A 16,851-nucleotide genomic window follows, 5' to 3' on the forward strand; every position below is an offset into this window, starting at 1 on the left:
AACATTGTAATAGTTACCAAGATGTTTGTGATACCACTAGGTAATTTGGGTAAAAACGAAAAGAAATTGAACGTTGAGGCTATTAAAAAATTCTTTCGACGTTTGAGGAAGAAAAAGTAGATTTTATAGTCAGAATGACTGCATTCTTATTTGTTTTATAAATGGGGGACAAAAACGATGATGCAGGAAAGAAGGAATCGATATGTTTTTAGTCGGCATAGAAGGATGGACGTAACAGTTGAGCGGCCCCAACTGATTGACTTGTACAAGTTTTAATTTAAAGTCGATTTCCGCTTGCTACGAAAAAAAGTTGACATTTTAAATTTGCATCGGTTGCGCTATTCATTTGGACGTCAGACAAACATTGTTGCTTTAGGAACTTCATTATGTTTTTTTTGTAAGATGTGCGGAAATCTTAAAAAAAAACTCATAGATATTATGATCTATGAGGAAAACGACATATTTGATATGCGAACGAAAAGAAATATTGAAATCTATATTTTTTTTTTGTAGAAGATTGTGGGTCTTCTTATTGCGGTTTCTAAACTTGAGATTTATCCTAAAAACGTATTTTTACAGATATCCATCATGTTACGTGATGGTGACTGACTTGGATGATAACGGGAATCAAATTTTAAACGGCGTGAGTAATGGACCTAGTGCCACGACTGCCGCTGATAGACCAACTAAACCCTCAACCGAACCCTGTTTGCGTATACCACTTCCAACTCCCCCGGCGTCCCCCAACGTCCAAATCAACAGCCGGGTGCCCCAACTGGGCCCTCACACTGTCTCAGTCGAGCACATCAACAGCATGTCTCGGGACACTACAGCTGCCCAAATCCTGCCCGAGCGAACCTGGCAACAGTGTCTTTGCTGCCCGGCCGAGAAAGGCACCAAGGAGGAAGGAAACTGGGACTTCGCAGATCCTACTAGAAAAGCTAACTGTACCTGTGTGAAGTAAGTAGTTCCATCTAGCGTTAGGAATGAAATTGAGTGTCTGGTATTAATTTTAATTGACGCAGGCCTAGGAAATACATCTCTTCATTCAGCTCCACGAAGTGGTGTAACTCGATGTCACTCTTGGGCCAGAATCCTTTGACGTCGAGGCCTCAAAAACCGTCCAAAAACCGCGTTCCTTTTCACAGGAGATCTCCCACGCCCAAAGTGGACTCTGGCCGACCTCCCACTCCTCAAAGCAGGCCCCCGGTCTTGCAGGCTCAAAATTTAGAGTCAAGGTTGGTCAAGAAGCCTCTGCTGCTGTTGCTGCTGCCGCTGCGGAATGTGCTACTGTCTTGTTTTTCTGGGGGTTTGGCTTTGATTTCTCTACGCGGTAGAAACCCTTCAAACGTCATTATTCTGAAGCTTTTCTACCGCTTTTCATAATGCAAACATTGAGCAAAATCACTTTGGTACGGGAAGTTTCATAATAGAGAAGGAAAACAGTCTAATAATATGTGGTGTGATTGTATTGTGGCTTATAATGGCTTTGGGGTACATCTCTAATATTTCATAATTCATGTGAATTGGAAGAGTTGATACTGTTTCCTAGTTGATGCCGGCATTTCTACTAAATCTTGGGGGGGAAAGGCACCACACAACTAATGGTTCAGTGACATCGTAACATGTTGCACCTAATTCAAGGTAAAGTTAAGGCAGTTTTTTATAGAAACTTATCAATTTCAGATCAAATTTGGGCGGGTCTTATACGCCTCAAGGAGGTCCACCTTCTTATCCCAGGACGCAGGAGAGCATGATTGTTAATTCGGTTGGTAGTCCTGCTTCAGTGGCTCCATCTCCTTTACAGGGACCGCATTCTCAACCTGCGTCGGTGAGTTACAATATGAACTTTATCATTTAACAGTTCTTGGTAAATACCATGCTCTATTGGTATATTTACCAACCCTTGAGCTTATTTTGGTGCAAAACGGTTGTTATATAATTTTTTCTAATTTCAGGTGCCTCCTGCAGATGCAACGATGCCCACTCTCTCACCAAACCCTCCTATATCCGATCAGTCGCCATCCCTTGGCGTTGACAAATCGCACACCCCTCCTGACAGCGTGCGATTACCACCTAAAAGCGTGGAAAGTCCAGCAATGAGCCCCGGAGGGGTGAAAAGCGAGTCCGAAATTAAATCCGGTGACAGGCGGACAGCTGAGGTTTCCGAAAAATCCAATGGAGGCTTCGTGGCATTGAAACGGCCTGTATTATCGAGTAAAGGTATAATTGACCTTATTCTGTTTATCATTTTATTATAATGAATTTAAAGTAGAATATGAGGTTGCCATGGGAGAGGAGGAACACACCTTGGACATGCTGTATGACTATTCTACTCAAGACGCGTGGTTCAACCATCCAGTGAAGAGGTTTAAGCCGGACGGCAAAGAAAACAAGTTTAACAAGAAAACTGATCTCTATTCGATGTACCAACATAACGGTATCAGTCAGAGCAACGACATTACTAGCGCAAATACAATTAAGCTGGATATAAAACAGGAAGTAGTGATGGTGAGGTCCCCAATTTTTTTTTTTTAGATTTTTTCTGATATATGTAAATTAGACTGAGTTGGAACCGATGCGGACTAATCCCCAGCCTCACGGCGTAAAACGACCGGGCGATCCTTATGAATTTGAGGAGGACGGAAACAACCCCAATAACTGCAAAATTGACGGTTTCACGCGGGCGCCGCCTATTAAGGAGGAGCCCAAAGACAAGAAGGACAATTTGCTTACCATTGAGGGGCTGCAACCGTCTTACGACGATTTGAATCAGATATTCGACAATTCTGATTATACGAGCAGTGACGAAGCGGTAAGTTGTTTGAATTAAGTAATTTTTTTGCATGTAAGACCGAAAAAAGAACTAGGTGAAATAAATGTTGAAAAAATTAGCTCATGCTTTCACGACTTTCGATCTTAGAAAGCAGTTTTTTTGCAGTGCCAATATTTAGATTGTCGTTTATTTATAATCACATTGTCTTTGTCGCTTCATCATTCTTCATTTTCACACGTCTTTCGTTATCGCAGTGCTTTCCGCAGATCCAAATCCAAACACCACCAAGTTCAGCTGGAGCGCCCACCAATTTACCGCATGACGATCCAATGCCTGCTAAGCGGCTTTCCGGACACGGCCAAACCAACCTGGGCGGCTGTCCCAACGTAGGGATGCCTCCAGAACTAAGTAAAATGTTTCCCACGCCGCCTAGTCTAGAACACAACCCCATCGCCTCCCCTTGCGGTCCTTTAGACATCGGCCAGCAAGATTATCCGGATCTCTCCATAACCCGGATAAAGCAGGATATTTACCCCATGATGGGCAGTCCGCAGGAGGAGAATATAGGTTAGTTTCTTTAATAAAGAGCCACGACGGTTCCTCAATATTGTCGTTAGTTTCGACGTTTTTAGAAGATTGGAGCTTCGTGTTCAAACCACCGACAATTTGCAAGATGGTTGGAAGCAGCAAATACGCCCCGCTGACCAACTTGCCCAGTCAGGCGCAGCCGATTCCTGGGAATTGCGTGTACAAACCATCGTGGGTGCAACATATGGAGAACAGCAAGCACCATCAACAGCAGAATGCAAATAGTAGCAGTGGTAGTGGGAATAACAACAATAACGGTGGTACCAGCAACCTAAACGTTAATAGAAATCGGACACCCACGCCTTCTATACCGAATAATGTTCATCAAAACGCGGGCATTTTTCCTCCTAGTCCTCTACATCCTCCAGGTAAGAATATTTCGATTCGATCAAATCGGACCTTCGTAATACTTTCCTACGACCAACTTTCCTAAAATTAAATTTTCTTACAGGTTTCCGACCACCTCCGCCTCCATATGAACTTCCTTCGCCCGCCAATTCTAACGCGTCTTCATATCTCAATAAAAACCTGAACTCAGTGGAACCAGTACCGACTCCACAGCCAACTCTACGTACTCCCGAAGCCAGCTCATTGGTGCTCAATATCCTGCTAACTGATACTGTTTTCAATATCTTCAGAGATCACAATTTTGATAGTTGTACACTGTGTGTTTGCAACGCTAGTCCAAAGGTGCGTTTGTCAATCAGAATCTTCTGTGTGTTTCTCAACGATATTTTGACGTTTTTGGACCGCTAAGTAACAAAACCGTTCATGCATGTCATTTGAAATATGAGTATTGCAGGTAGATAGTATATACAGTAAAGCTGAATCATTATATTTAGGTCGTGGGTAACATCCGAGGTGCCGATGCTGGTATTTACTTGCTAAACTCGCACAGTGATAAGCTACATGCGTGCGCTCAACCTACTAGTCCCTATCCGGGCATGGGCCAACCTCCCCCCTATGGGAGCATGATGTCGCCCCAACATCATTCAGAAGAAGACCCTATCAGGTGCAGTTGCGGATTTTCCGCAGTAGTCAACAGGCGGCTTGCCTATGGCAGTGGCCTTTTTTATGAGGATGAAATGGAGATCACTGGTAAATAGGCGCTAGCAAGTTCAAGTACATAAGAGATGCGATAAAACGTCCGTCAAATGCTAGAATATAATGGCAAATGACGATAGTTTTATCACACGGCGGGAAAATTTCATCAACGCCTATTCCTTCTTAATAAGGTTCTCCATGTGGTTTCTTTATATTTAGGCATTGCAGAAGACCCAGGCGATCGTAAAAAGTCCTCTCTACTTGCCCTGCTCACATCTCTCAGTTGGATCAAGGCGGACGCCACCGTGGATCGTGACCAACTTGACTCTATTTCCCATAACGTTCTGGATTTGATATGCAACCAGCTAGTTTTTATACCAAACACTGCCAACGCGCTATGCAGGGCGGCGCGGTACGTCCGGCAAGTTAAGACGGGGCCGCATTCGAATCCGGTGCACGTTCTTGAATTTTCCGACAGTAATGAAGTGACCTGTATTGCGTTGGAGCAAAGCAAAAACCTTTTGGAAAACTTGGGAATGTGCAAGGTAGGTATTTATTGCTGTACAAAGAATGGAAGAAGCGTGACAATACACGAATATTGAGTTTTATTTATTTTTATGATTATCCGGAAACAGGTCTTTAGTGTAAGCTTTAACGTTTAATTTTTTTTTCCAGCTTGAAGACCGCTTATCGAAGTTGAATAATTCCATCGGAGTGCATCGATGGCCATTCTTACGAGCTCCTGGGCCTCAGTGCAATCAAGACATAGTGAGAGTGATGAAGTCGTTACAACCGCTTCTGCAAGATGCGATCCAGAAAAAATGTCAAACGAGGCTGTGGGAGGCGCCGTCCGCCGTCAAAGGTCCATTGACGTGGCGGCAATTCCATCGATTGGCGGGCAGAGGTTTGACAATTTAATATATATATGTGTGTGTGTGTTATTATATTGATTATATTTTGCTTTAGGTACTGACGACCGTTGCGAGCCCCAACCGATCCCTTCGGTGATAGTGGGACATGACAAAGATTGGCTGTGTTTATCCCCTTATGCGATTCAGCATTGGGAAAGTTTAATGTTGGAGCCCTACTCATATTCACGAGATGTGGCTTACGTCGTTGTTGCCCCCGACAATGACGCCATTTTGTCTCGAGTCAAGACCTTCTTCAAGGTTTGATTGTACTGAATTTTACTTAAAATCTAAACTGACAAGTATTCCTTTAGGAACTGTCAACTGCCTATGAAATTTGCAAATTGGGCCGTCACAGTCCGATTACCAAAGTCTTGCGGGACGGCATTTTGAGAGTGGGCAAGACTGCAAAAAACAAAATCGGCAACGAACCGGTGGAAGAATGGTTTAGCCTGCTCGGTGAAGGCGAAGCGAGTGATATGCTGAAGCTTTACGCGCAAGTATGCAAGCACCACTTGGCACCTCATCTCCAACAAGTTCCTATGGATAAAACACTACTCGATCCACCCACGGATAACTCAGTGGAGAGGCCGGCGCCCAGTCCCATGCCGCCTCCGAGCACACCAGATCCTAACAATGGGTCTCAACCGTCTAGTTCCACGCCTGATAAAGCGCCCTCAACACCTAAGAGCGATCAAGGTGTGTTTTGGCTCTTTAAATTTGTCTCACATCAACGTATTTTTATATGGGACATTTTCCAGTTTTATCTTTTAAGGAAAGGAGCAAAAATACCATTATAATATGCATATATATTGTTTTACTTACAGACGGCGATGGCCTAAAAGATAATCCCAACTTCTCGAACAGTAGCATGGAGTCATCTCACGACGATGACGACCGCGAGGCACCCTCTGTCGTTGTTTATCTGGTGGAACCATTCAGTTTGAACTCGAATGAGCCAGATATGCAACGTTTGGCCGTACTCGCCTTGTTGAAGTGCTTCCAAAGCGTCCTGGCCGCCGTACCTGAAAACATTAGGAGTAATATTAGTGTACAGGTAAGTCGGTAATAACTGTAAACCCGTTCAAGACTTGACTGCATATTTAACATATTTTGAGAAGAGTTTTTTCCGTTGTTCTTAATTTCTTACGTTTTGCAGATCATTTCATTAGAAAGCATAGTCGAATTGAACAAAGCCAGAGAAAGGATGAGGCACAGCGACCATATGAGGGCGCTGGCGCTTAATATCTTTTCGCAGTGCCGAAGACAGCTAATCCATTCAAATAACGTCAAATCGCTCACGGGATTCGGCACCGCAGCCACCGCCGACTTGTTTCTGAAGAACAAAGACGTAAGTCGTTTCTCTTTTACTTAAAAATCAATCGAATTTTTACATTTAAATCCCCCAGGAAAAGAACAAAGCTCCCTACAAACTTTTCACCCCTCCCTACGTGCTGGCACCTATGCGCGAACGCGTGGAGGGCGCCGAGGCCTTCGGCAAAGGTTCCCAGGACCAATCTTCGGTTCTGTACATTTCCTACTGTCTGTCCGAGGACCAGAGTTGGCTGCTGGCTGTAGGCACGGATGAGAGGGGTGAAATTTTCGAGACAGTCACCATCAACATAGACATACCGAACAGAAGTAGACGAAAAAGGGCATCAGCGCGCAGGATCGGGCTAGAGAAACTGATGACGTTCATTTTGGGCGTTATGTCGCAGAGTGTCAGGCCGTGGAGATTGGTTGTCGGCAGACTCGGAAGGATCGGTAAGTGATTGTAATGCATTAGGTGGAAATCAAGAACCTTCGAGAATATTTGAAATAAATATTTTAGTATTATGTTGACAATATGGTGAAGATTTTTTTTTTTTATTAATGGAACAGCTGGGAAATTAAGGTCGAGGGTTTAAGCTTAATTTTCGTAATCGCATAAAGTTCCACTGTTTGAAGTTCAGCCTAGTTCAAGATATATTATACTTCACATAGTTTAGAATATGGCAAAACAATCTCCAATGCACGTTAAGGGTGATGTTTCCTCTTGGTCCTCACCTCCAAAACCATTGGTATATTAAAAGGATTTAGAACGTTCACAAACTCAAGACCGACTTTGCTTATTTTTGAGTTAGTATTCTTGTGAAGTTATTCTCACATAAACTTTAATTTGTTTACAGTAGATTTTTCATGTAACATATTGGATCGGTAATATAATGAGACTATTTTTCTCGCATTTTCAGGACACGGTGAACTGAAAGGTTGGAGCTGGTTACTGAGCAAAAAGAACCTTCTGAAAGCTTCTCGGCACCTGAAAGAGCTATGTAATCAGTGTTCCATGCTGTACCCCAGCGCTGTGCCGTGTATATTGTCTGCGTGCTTGGTTAGCCTCGAGCCTGATTCGGCATTGCGATTGATGCCTGACCAATTCACCCCCGATGAACGATTTAGCCAGGCCAGCGTTAACTCCCAACTGTCCACACCTCAGGACATATCGTGCACCCATATTCTAGTGTTTCCTACCAGTGCTACCACTCAGTCGTCACAAACGACATTTCACGTAAGTCGCGTTTAAGAACCATAGAAAAACTGTCGGGTTTATGCCATAGTCATATTACTACAGAATTAGTCTGGTTGGGGTTTAAATTGAATATCTCTGTTAGGAACAACAGATTTCTGGCGACCTAGCCGACGACGAGTTCTTCAAAGGCTTCGCCGACGAAGATATAACTGAAGGCATGGTTGATAATGATATTGAAGACATTTTGAACTGGGACCAGATCGGTTATCAGTCGCCGACGCGGGAGGATGCGGGCGCTAGCAGCCCCACGACGCTTCCTTGCGGAATGGATGGTAATCTGGGTCCGCCCAGTAGCGTCCCGAAAAATCAAGAACCCAGCGAGGAGGTAAGTTTTTTTTAAGCATAAAATTAACTTTGCAATTGAACTGGTGGCATTTTTTGAATACTTCAATCAGTTCACTATTTGCAACAAATTTAAACAATTATTAGACCTTTAAAGAGTTGCAACTTTATTAATTAAAAAACAGTGTCACAGAGGGTAGTTGATCAGATGTTTAAGATATTATGCTAATGCAAAAATAATGTTTTTGTAGGTGGGAGTGGTGTTGCAACAACCTTTAGCATTGGGATACCTGGTATCTACCGCTCCTACTGGAAGAATGCCTCGATGGTTCTGGACGTCTTGTCCCCACTTAGAGGGCGTTTGCCCCGCTTTTCTGAAAAATGCCCTTCATTTGCACAGCCCCAACATACAGCAGAGCAGCGATGATTTGTTTCAGCAGTCGGCTCAAGTCAGCAATCACCCACTCGACTCTCAGTTCACTACCGACGTGTTGAGGTACGTTTATATTATATTTAAAATTTTTGTGTACCTAATTTTGATTTTTTCTTATTTAGATACGTTCTGGAGGGTTACAACGCCCTTTCGTGGCTCGCTTTGGACTCCAATACTAAGGACCGTCTGTCCTGTCTACCCGTACACATGCAGGTTCTAGTTCAGCTTTACCATACCGCGGCGGCCCTCTTGTAAACCGCTGTGTGCGCTCCTTTTTCAAACCTTATTAAAAGTTATTTTTCTTGTTTTTTTCTTTCTTTAATGTTTGTAGGTTTTAAATTTGTTTTCCCGTGTACATATATTTATGGTGGTCGTACACAAAACGAGATACTCAAGTTGTTGTTGACTTAGCGGATGTACATACTATTTTATCTTCTTGTCCTTAGCGTGTTTATTAATTTGTACAAAGGAACATTGTGATATTACGATATAATTTTGATGTTGTACAAAAGATTTTAACAATTTTAAATCGCCGAATATGAAAACTACTAGAAGGATAATATATATTTTTAAACTGCCAAGTAGACACAGCGTTTTACAATGAGGACTAACAAAATAGGTTAGTGAGTGATATAACCGCTATATCTCATCGAGCGTTAGGTTGTTTTTGTTGTTGTTTAAATGTTTACGCAGTCCGGCCAGCTTAAATCCCACATTGTACAAAATTGGGGCCATTGTGCGTGAACTAGACTGAGACTAATGCAGAAAAGCGGAACGTGGACGGTATGGCCTATGCAAACGATAAGGAATAAACGAAACCAGCAATATAATCAAATTTATTGGTCGTACTGTCGCGGACGCGATACTCCAGTGTCCTAAAAATTTTACAAAATGATTATTTGTAATGTGTAAGTGTAAAGTGTTACGTTCGGGGTTGGTACGGTTGACTAAATTTTATGAAAAAAAGGTGTTCCTGAGGAAATATTGTTGCCCTAAATTTCACCAAACAATAGATTTTAAATCCAAAATATCTTGATTTTAAGAAAAAAACATTTAAAATTGCGAAATTTCTTTTGATTTTAATGTTTTGATGGGTGGTTTCCCTCTTTAAAAAGAAGTTATCCTAAGGAATAAACCAAAGTATTGAAAAGTCTTAAAAAACTGTTTTGTTCCCTTTAGAACTTACTTTAAATTCAACCCTTTTTCTCGATTTCCCAAGATCCAAGTCCTGACTGATCCCAAGTGTTCCTCTTCAAACGTCTTCCTGCTTACGGCAACTGTGACTGGTGATTTAATTATAAACGTTGAACGTGTGAGGGAAGAAATATTCGAAAATCGGAAGAAAATTTCTCATTTGCTCAGGTGAGTCACATTCAGAAGTTACAATTTTTTTTTTTTTTTGACGAAGATAAACGGCAACGTGACGTTTGACAATTGTTTTGTGTCAACTAAAAATCTCCCGCATAAACTTGATATTAAAACTGTCCTTGATGATTCACCGGCTCTGTTACGTTGCCTTTAAACAGAGAGCCGACACTTGTATTGATATTTACAGTTATTTTCGAATCGTGTGGTCGTAGTTTTTGCACCGCTCGCAAAAATTGTCACGTCGTAGAGAAAATTCTCTGCGGTTACACGGAAATTCAGTTGCGTACACACTTCAATTCTCCGACGTGGGCGACTGAAATTGTCGTGGTATTGAAATATTTCCTCGATTTATTGTGCAAAAGTTTACGTGGCGGTGATACCTCATTGGCATGAGGTAAGTTGGCCAAAAAATAGAATTAAAAAAAATAATATTTTTTGCTTTTGACTTTCGAGCTCTTATCGAAATATTTCGGATACGACCCTGGCGCTCGCAATGTTTACGTAAAATTGTCGAGCAAGCGCGTTGCTAACTTTAAGTTCAAATATTTACAGTCAGTTGCGCAGTGTTTTTTTAAATATGCCGGCATGGTTTACTGCATTTATTAGCTACAAAGCTTCTGATTTTTGCAGTTGAGCGAAATGTATAAAATTTGAAAGAAAATTATTTTAGCTTTCTTAGTCTGCGTCAGTCGTGGCCTGGCCAGCACCCTCTGTCGCCACAAGTTTGCATAAATATTCCTCATTTTCTTGACAACTGGCGAATATAATTGCAATGGTATAATGTGTGTTGATACCTCATACATTTTAATCATTCGTACCGACATCCGACTGGGGCCAACAACGTGCCCTCTCAAAAGAGCATTTTCCTCCGTTCTCACGAACATCGTAGTTTCGTAAACAAGCGCAACTGGCAACACTTAACTCTGAAGCCTGCGTGTTTTTTTTTTTTTTTTTTTTTTAAAGGAGAAAGAGACAGTTAATGTTCTTTTATAGTTGAACCTAAATGTAACAAAAACATTTCGTTCGTTATAACTATAGTAATAAGCATTCTTTGCGGTTGTACTTTTACAAATAAAATAATAAGAAGAGACTGGGGCCAAATTTTGAACGCGTCCTCCCGAGGGCTGCCTCGGAGGATCAACGGTGCAGCCAAGAGTGTTGTCTGTATTTGCCTTTTTTTGGTGCAGTTTCAGCCTTTTTCAGGGGCAAATACATCGTTTTTTCGAATATGCCTAATATGTAATTTTTATTGTAATTTTATTGGGGATTTCCGTGTAATCGTCCATGGATTTACACACAGCTACTTTTAACCGAATAATCAAAGGAAGATATTCTAAAGTTTACACTTCTTTTAGTTTATTGCGATGGCGTGCCTCATTCTCCATAATTTGTTGTGTATTTTTAATAATTCTTCGCAATTTCACGTATCAAAATTGCTGTGATTTCATGTTTTTTTTTTAATTATTTACAGTTTTTAAACGACTTTATTAGACAGTATTTTGCGAATACATCTCGAAGAGATTTACTTCTTATGTAATCACATCGCCTTTGCCTATATTATTATTTATCTTTTTGTAATTGATTTGATGACGTAGACGGGGTTAGGACTGTTGTTGTACTATACAAGTTCCCGGAGACGTTAGGAACTCAATTTTTGTAAATACTAGTAATTGTTGTAAGAATAATATGTCAATTTTAGGGAATTGGGGTATAATCTAGTTAAATAAATTGTACATATTTTATTGACATTAGTTGAATAATTAGTGAAATACACACGAAATGTTAATAACTTTATAAATAATTATATACATATTAATTAGGTATTATTATTAATAAACCGCTCTAAGAGTATAAAATTCCTGCAGTTTGGTAGAAACAACCGTTCGGCCCTATACAATTTATCACCTTTTTAGTATTTTCACTGCTTCAAATGGGACGAATACCCTTCTCCATAAGGGGTTTTTCCTCGGCCAAATTGATTGTGGGGGCCACTGGCTCAATAAAACGAACCGTTCGTTTCGTGCACAATCCCGAGCAACGAAACTTTAAAACGTATCACCCCGAGTTCCTTCGCGGGTAATTTCAAAAAAGCCCACGAGTTTGGCTAAATTGTATTGAATAGTTTGGAAGACATGAGTAGTAGGCACAGTAAGCATAGAAACTGGCGGAAAACTTATCAGTTGGTTTTAATTGAGGACAGTGTGCCATTTTGCCGGTCCAACACTACTAGTGAGTGAGCCCTTCTTTGGAAACTGTAACAGATATTTTGAGACGAAATAAATGTCGCGGTACAAGGACAATTTTAAACTTTTTCATGATTAAGCCGAGTATGTTTGCGAAACTGGCCTTATTTGAGGATTTCCTCCTATCCTCTTGCTGCTACTGCAATCAGCTGACAAGGTCAAATAAATAAAACTACATTTAACCACTCTAATAATAAGCAATATTCAGTCTACAAGCCTTATTGTTTATTTACAATAAAAAACTTGTATCAGCACAAACAATGTCTTACATCTGATTCAAACTGAAACAATTGGTATCTGATAAGCATTTCAAAGCTTATCACTAATCCTCTGTTGTCAAACTCATTTTACTATTTTACAAGCTTTTTTAAAGGTTTATGAGATTACCCACTACTGTATCAACTTTATCTCGTTGTTGTCTCTTCCAAATATTGAAATCTTGCAATATTGGCCTTCCAAAGGAGTTGTGCAGCTCTCGAAAAGTGATTATGATATTTTTCTGCAGTTGGGAAGATGTTGAATCAAAGTGTTTCATTGCTTCCTCTGATTTGCCTAGGCATAAAAGTTGAGGTCTAGAAACCTTGAAAAAGAGAAAAAATTGTCCAGACTAATAAAAACTTACTTATATTTGAATTTCTCATTGTATAAGGCCTGTTAGATTGGGAACCAATTTCCTGCTTATTAAAAGGATTATGTCTTGTTCTTGGTGGAGCCACTGGAGGAATTTGCTCTTGACTAGCAGGCACTGCTATAGGAGTTTCTAAAATAACATAAAACACACTTTTACCACTCTCATAACTCTCTATTGCGTACTCCATAATGTGGAATTTGTCTTACACTAAGTCTGTGTTTACCATAAAATGTAACTGATAAGATAAAATGATAATTTTTTAAGTGACATTTGATCGATTTTTTGAACATTTTTACCTGAACTAGTTGTCTTGTTTACCTTCAATATCATCTAACTGTCTCTGTAGCTCAGCCACCATAAGTTTCATATAATCATAACTAGAGCAAGCCAAGGCTTTCATCCACTGTTCCATGGCTTCTTGAGATTCAGCCCCCAAAGTATAGGTTCTATTATTGGTTCCATGGAATAGAATTTTGAAGCAAAATTGCTCTTCGTCTTCGGCTAATTCTAGTAATATATAAACAGTGATGATCCAATAGGATGAATCACTTCTGTCGATCAGAGATTTTACCTATGGTACATCCTTCGAGAATTACTACCCCTAGAGGCTCTTTATCGCCTTTTTTATCGAAATAAAACAGCAAGTTTCCCTTGAGAACGAAATAACGTCTTTGAAAGTTTTTGTTGACTTCGCCGCGTTTATTCAAGTATCCCTCTTTGTCTACGGGAGTGGCAGAAACCGCGTAAGCACACAAGTTCTTTTCGTTAATTTTCATAATACCTTATGTCAAAATAGGCATAAAGCCTATATAGGTGAAAACAAAGAGTCTTTTAACTCTTAATAACGATTTAAGGTGAGATACAAGAGGAAAACTAAAGGTAATGCATAAAATTAAAAATGCAAACAAACTGTAAACAGCTGATTGTCAAAGATTCAACAAATTCCTATTGCTAAACGAGAATTGGAAAAAGAATCATTCCATCCTTTTTTTTAGTTCGGGTCAGAGAAATATAGCGATATTCCTAGTAATCAGATTCAATTTAGAAAGTTATGACGTCATAAGGAGACGTGACTTCATAAATCGATGCAACCCTAAGCAAGAAAAAAAGTTGCCCAACATATTTTATTCTACCATAAAATGACGTAAAGTATTGTAAAATTATTAATGACGCCGATTAACGACAGTATTTTCTAAAATAAGTGTCAAAATTTAATCAAAATTTATATCCAAAATTTCCATAGATGTCTCTTCATGACGTCACGTGTAGTTTCAAATTTTTCATTGTTTGTCCTTGTCTATTATTGGTCATTTATACCACCGTCCACCATTTTGAATTCAGTTTACACAAAAAAGCCAATTGAATAGAAACAAATTAATTTATCGCTTTTCACAGTTCTGTTTATTAGTAATTGATAAAATCAACTCTTTCAAATTCCCCGGGAACTGAAAACTGCACATTATATCAGATTTTAATCCACTTTGAAGGCCACTACCACAACAGAGCTTGCCGTATGCATTGATAGATTGCATTAATAGAAGCAATCTCTATTCTCAGTTTGTTCAATAAACTGACATATCTCCCCTTTAAAGTGTAACCATCGCACCCGCCTTAAACTTATAGCATGGAAACTGAACTATATCCCTCAGAAGCATACGTCAATGCTTATACTGATGCTCAAGGCGAAGGGTATCCTGAAACATACATGGAGGCAGCTCCGATGCAGTATGCCAGCTACAACTTCGAAAACACTGCTCTGGAGTTGGCCAGGGCTCAATGGCCAAACTATGCTGATCAGCATTACCTGAAGGGCTGCCAGTGGTCTCCGGATGGGACTTGTCTGCTTACAGTTATAAGGGGCGGTGGCATGAACATTTTTGAAATGCCCAGTGATTTATATTCTTGTGAAAAAGTTCAACAGACTCGTCATATTGTTCCTCTGAACCCTGCAGTGTCTGTTCCAGAAGCGGGACTTATTTATGATTATAATTGGTATCCAGGGATGAATAGTGCCAATCCAGCTACGTGTTGGTAAGTAACAGTTGTTACCTCTTATTGCTCACCCCATTTCCATTGAATTTCTCTTACTTCCTAACATTTGTATAGCAAACTACTTTAGGAGTTTGGCTATTCCATTAGAATTTAAATATGACCTCTATGAAAAGCCTTGATGTTCTGTTTTAGTTGGCTTTCAAGTGGTCACGAGGGACCAATCCACTTATGGGATGCCTTTACTGGAGATTTAAGATGCTCATACAGAGGCTATAATGCAGTTGACGAATTAGAATCAGCAATGTCTGTATCTTTTTCTGCTGATGGTCAACATGTTTTCTGTGGTTACAAGAAAAATGTTAAGATTTTCGCTACTGGGCGGCCTGGAAGAGAATATGTGGAATATCCTATATCACACCAAGTATCCTGCATTGTGGCTAGTCAAGCTCAACCAGGAGTTGTGGCCATTGGTAGCTTTAGTAGTAATGTTAATGTGGCTTTTGTTACAATAGTTTTTTTTAGGTAATGTGAAAAATACCGTTGAATTAGTATCTCAAAGCGATGGGAGTTTCCGGAATTTATGCAAACTACAGGGTCATAAGGGAGGAATAACCACCCTTGCGTTCTCTTCAGATGGTTTTCGTCTGTATAGCGGAGCTCGGAAAGACAAAGAATTAATTTGTTGGGATTTACGTGTAAGATATTTTTTAATGAAATCATAGATATGGAATATAACAAAGTTATTTTTAGGTCCCTGGTAGACCAATGTTTGTATTAAACAGGGAATGTAATACCAACCAGAAAATTAGCATCGATTTATCAGCCGATAATAAATGGTTGGTTTCGGGTGGTAGTGACGGTAAGGTTCAGGTGTGGAACGTTCATGAGCAGCACTATCCAGAGGTGCATCTGCAGGTAAGATTGTGCAATACCGGCACATTGATTAAATACATGTTTTAAATTGCCCGAGTTACTGCAAACAACAACTTAAAGCATCACCCGCAGAGATCGGTTGGGAGCAGGGATTTAAACATAAAACGCGATTTTGCCTTCAAATAACGTGTGTACATTAGAGATATTTACAGGCCGTAATACAGTTGATCGTCGTCCAGGAGTTCTTAAATCGAGGACTATTAATTTATTTATTTCATCATAAAATCACTTAAAAATTAAACCTATATAGGACTCGATGACTATAGTTCAACTATTGGTAAATGCCCCTCGTTTCCTGCAAAGGCAAATGCTTATTATCGGCGGTTTTTCAGATGAATCTGCACAATGACAGTTGCAACGGGGTCAGTCTGCATCCCTATAAACCGATTCTGGCCACCGCGAGCGGGCAGCATCATTCAATCGATCCTTTGCATCACACTAGAACCGTGCCTGTTTACGAGAACGCTCTGTGTATGTGGTGGGTGGGGCCACAGGAAGAGAATCCCGATCTCATTGCGACAATTATTCAAGCGGCCACCAATTCTTCAGCTTCATCCGCGATTTGAGAACATCTTTGTTGGTTCAATGACTTTCCTAACATTGTTTTATATCACTTTGGTGTTAATATTTACTACCAATTTAGTTTGTATTTGATACGGATTTTATGATTTGGAAGAAAATAAATGGACTTAGTTTTTGAGAAAATGTGTTTTTTAATTAAAAACAAAAAAATTATTTTGACGTCGATGAATCCTCGTGATGTTCAATAAAATAATTACTTTTTATTAAATTCGTGGACTAATCTATCCGAGAAGCGGGGAATATCAGAAAAAAAAATACACTCCCTCGCATTTCTCCAGTCCTGGTACGAAATGTGTTCGAAACCCTGTTCAAGGTAGAATTTATCAAAAACTTAATATTTTATGTCAGGAATACAGAAATAACAGTGATCTAATGTTGCAGAGCTAAATATATTTTCTCGCATTCCTGCAAGGACATGACTAACTCTTAGCAAAAACGACCATAACTAGTTTCCTTCCATTTTTAATTTACGTGAAATTATTTAACAGAAACTCAATCTAGG

At 40.0% G+C, this 16,851-nt stretch overlaps 3 protein-coding genes across 7 annotated transcripts in view; 2 read left to right on the top strand and 1 right to left on the bottom strand.

The window, feature by feature from the left end:
* skd (mediator complex subunit skuld) overlaps nucleotides 1–11,824 on the top strand; it is a 33,061-nt gene extending 21,237 nt beyond the window's left edge. Inside the window, exons 6-26 of one of the 4 annotated variants that reach the window (XM_066283682.1) lie at nucleotides 580–960; nucleotides 1,026–1,238; nucleotides 1,687–1,831; nucleotides 1,959–2,223; nucleotides 2,273–2,511; nucleotides 2,564–2,815; nucleotides 3,031–3,343; nucleotides 3,394–3,732; nucleotides 3,816–4,054; nucleotides 4,207–4,462; nucleotides 4,628–4,953; nucleotides 5,084–5,312; nucleotides 5,375–5,577; nucleotides 5,631–6,015; nucleotides 6,144–6,373; nucleotides 6,476–6,667; nucleotides 6,726–7,080; nucleotides 7,548–7,864; nucleotides 7,968–8,210; nucleotides 8,419–8,663; nucleotides 8,723–11,824. In XM_066283682.1, coding sequence (XP_066139779.1) covers nucleotides 580–960; nucleotides 1,026–1,238; nucleotides 1,687–1,831; nucleotides 1,959–2,223; nucleotides 2,273–2,511; nucleotides 2,564–2,815; nucleotides 3,031–3,343; nucleotides 3,394–3,732; nucleotides 3,816–4,054; nucleotides 4,207–4,462; nucleotides 4,628–4,953; nucleotides 5,084–5,312; nucleotides 5,375–5,577; nucleotides 5,631–6,015; nucleotides 6,144–6,373; nucleotides 6,476–6,667; nucleotides 6,726–7,080; nucleotides 7,548–7,864; nucleotides 7,968–8,210; nucleotides 8,419–8,663; nucleotides 8,723–8,855 — 5,500 coding nt within the window. In that variant the 3' untranslated portion in view covers nucleotides 8,856–11,824. The remainder of the gene's footprint in view (nucleotides 1–579; nucleotides 961–1,025; nucleotides 1,239–1,686; nucleotides 1,832–1,958; nucleotides 2,224–2,272; nucleotides 2,512–2,563; nucleotides 2,816–3,030; nucleotides 3,344–3,393; nucleotides 3,733–3,815; nucleotides 4,055–4,206; nucleotides 4,463–4,627; nucleotides 4,954–5,083; nucleotides 5,313–5,374; nucleotides 5,578–5,630; nucleotides 6,016–6,143; nucleotides 6,374–6,475; nucleotides 6,668–6,725; nucleotides 7,081–7,547; nucleotides 7,865–7,967; nucleotides 8,211–8,418; nucleotides 8,664–8,722) is intronic. The other 3 variants (XM_066283683.1, XM_066283685.1, XM_066283684.1) reach the window with 3 other exon arrangements.
* A 564-nt stretch (nucleotides 11,825–12,388) lies between these two features.
* On the bottom strand, nucleotides 12,389–13,757 carry LOC136340004 (sesquipedalian-1-like). The gene is made up of 4 exons (XM_066283700.1): nucleotides 13,414–13,757; nucleotides 13,161–13,349; nucleotides 12,834–12,971; nucleotides 12,389–12,763 (listed from the first exon to the last, which is right to left on the bottom strand). The coding sequence occupies exons 1-4, from the start codon at nucleotides 13,616–13,618 to the stop codon at nucleotides 12,579–12,581; spliced, it is 717 nt and encodes a 238-aa protein (XP_066139797.1). The 5' UTR covers nucleotides 13,619–13,757; the 3' UTR covers nucleotides 12,389–12,578.
* Nucleotides 13,758–14,153: 396 nt separating this feature from the next.
* Nucleotides 14,154–16,472, top strand: WDR79 (WD repeat domain 79). 2 transcript variants are annotated; one of them, XM_066283777.1, is made up of 6 exons: nucleotides 14,154–14,873; nucleotides 15,027–15,304; nucleotides 15,357–15,529; nucleotides 15,585–15,749; nucleotides 15,920–16,044; nucleotides 16,100–16,240. In XM_066283777.1, exons 1-5 carry the CDS (start codon nucleotides 14,467–14,469, stop codon nucleotides 15,998–16,000), a joined length of 1,104 nt encoding a protein of 367 aa, XP_066139874.1. In that variant the 5' UTR covers nucleotides 14,154–14,466; the 3' UTR covers nucleotides 16,001–16,044; nucleotides 16,100–16,240. The 2 variants fall into 2 exon arrangements, with proteins under 2 accessions (XP_066139874.1, XP_066139873.1); XM_066283776.1 differs by lacking the exon at nucleotides 15,920–16,044 and having other exon boundaries at nucleotides 16,100–16,472.
* The last annotated feature ends 379 nt before the right edge of the window (nucleotides 16,473–16,851 follow it).

The sequence above is a fragment of the Euwallacea fornicatus genome, chromosome 7 (genome assembly GCF_040115645.1).
Source record: "Euwallacea fornicatus isolate EFF26 chromosome 7, ASM4011564v1, whole genome shotgun sequence".
NCBI classification, from domain to species: Eukaryota; Metazoa; Arthropoda; class Insecta; order Coleoptera; family Curculionidae; genus Euwallacea; species Euwallacea fornicatus.

Bases quoted from the DNA above. Each gene is read 5' to 3' on its own strand.
- LOC136340004 (XM_066283700.1), bottom strand. From the start codon at position 13,618: ATGAAAATTAACGAAAAGAACTTGTGTGCTTACGCGGTTTCTGCCACT. The intron at 12,972-13,160 runs GTAAACAAGACA...ATGTTATTTTAG, and splicing joins ACAGTTAGATGATATTGAAG to AAACTCCTATAGCAGTGCCT. The intron at 12,764-12,833 runs GTAAGTTTTTAT...TTTTATGCCTAG, and splicing joins AATGAGAAATTCAAATATAA to GCAAATCAGAGGAAGCAATG.
- WDR79 (XM_066283776.1), top strand. From the start codon at position 14,467: ATGGAAACTGAACTATATCCCTCAGAAGCATACGTCAATGCTTATACT. The intron at 15,305-15,356 runs GTAGCTTTAGTA...AGTTTTTTTTAG, and splicing joins ACCAGGAGTTGTGGCCATTG to GTAATGTGAAAAATACCGTT. The intron at 15,750-16,099 runs GTAAGATTGTGC...GCGGTTTTTCAG, and splicing joins ATCCAGAGGTGCATCTGCAG to ATGAATCTGCACAATGACAG.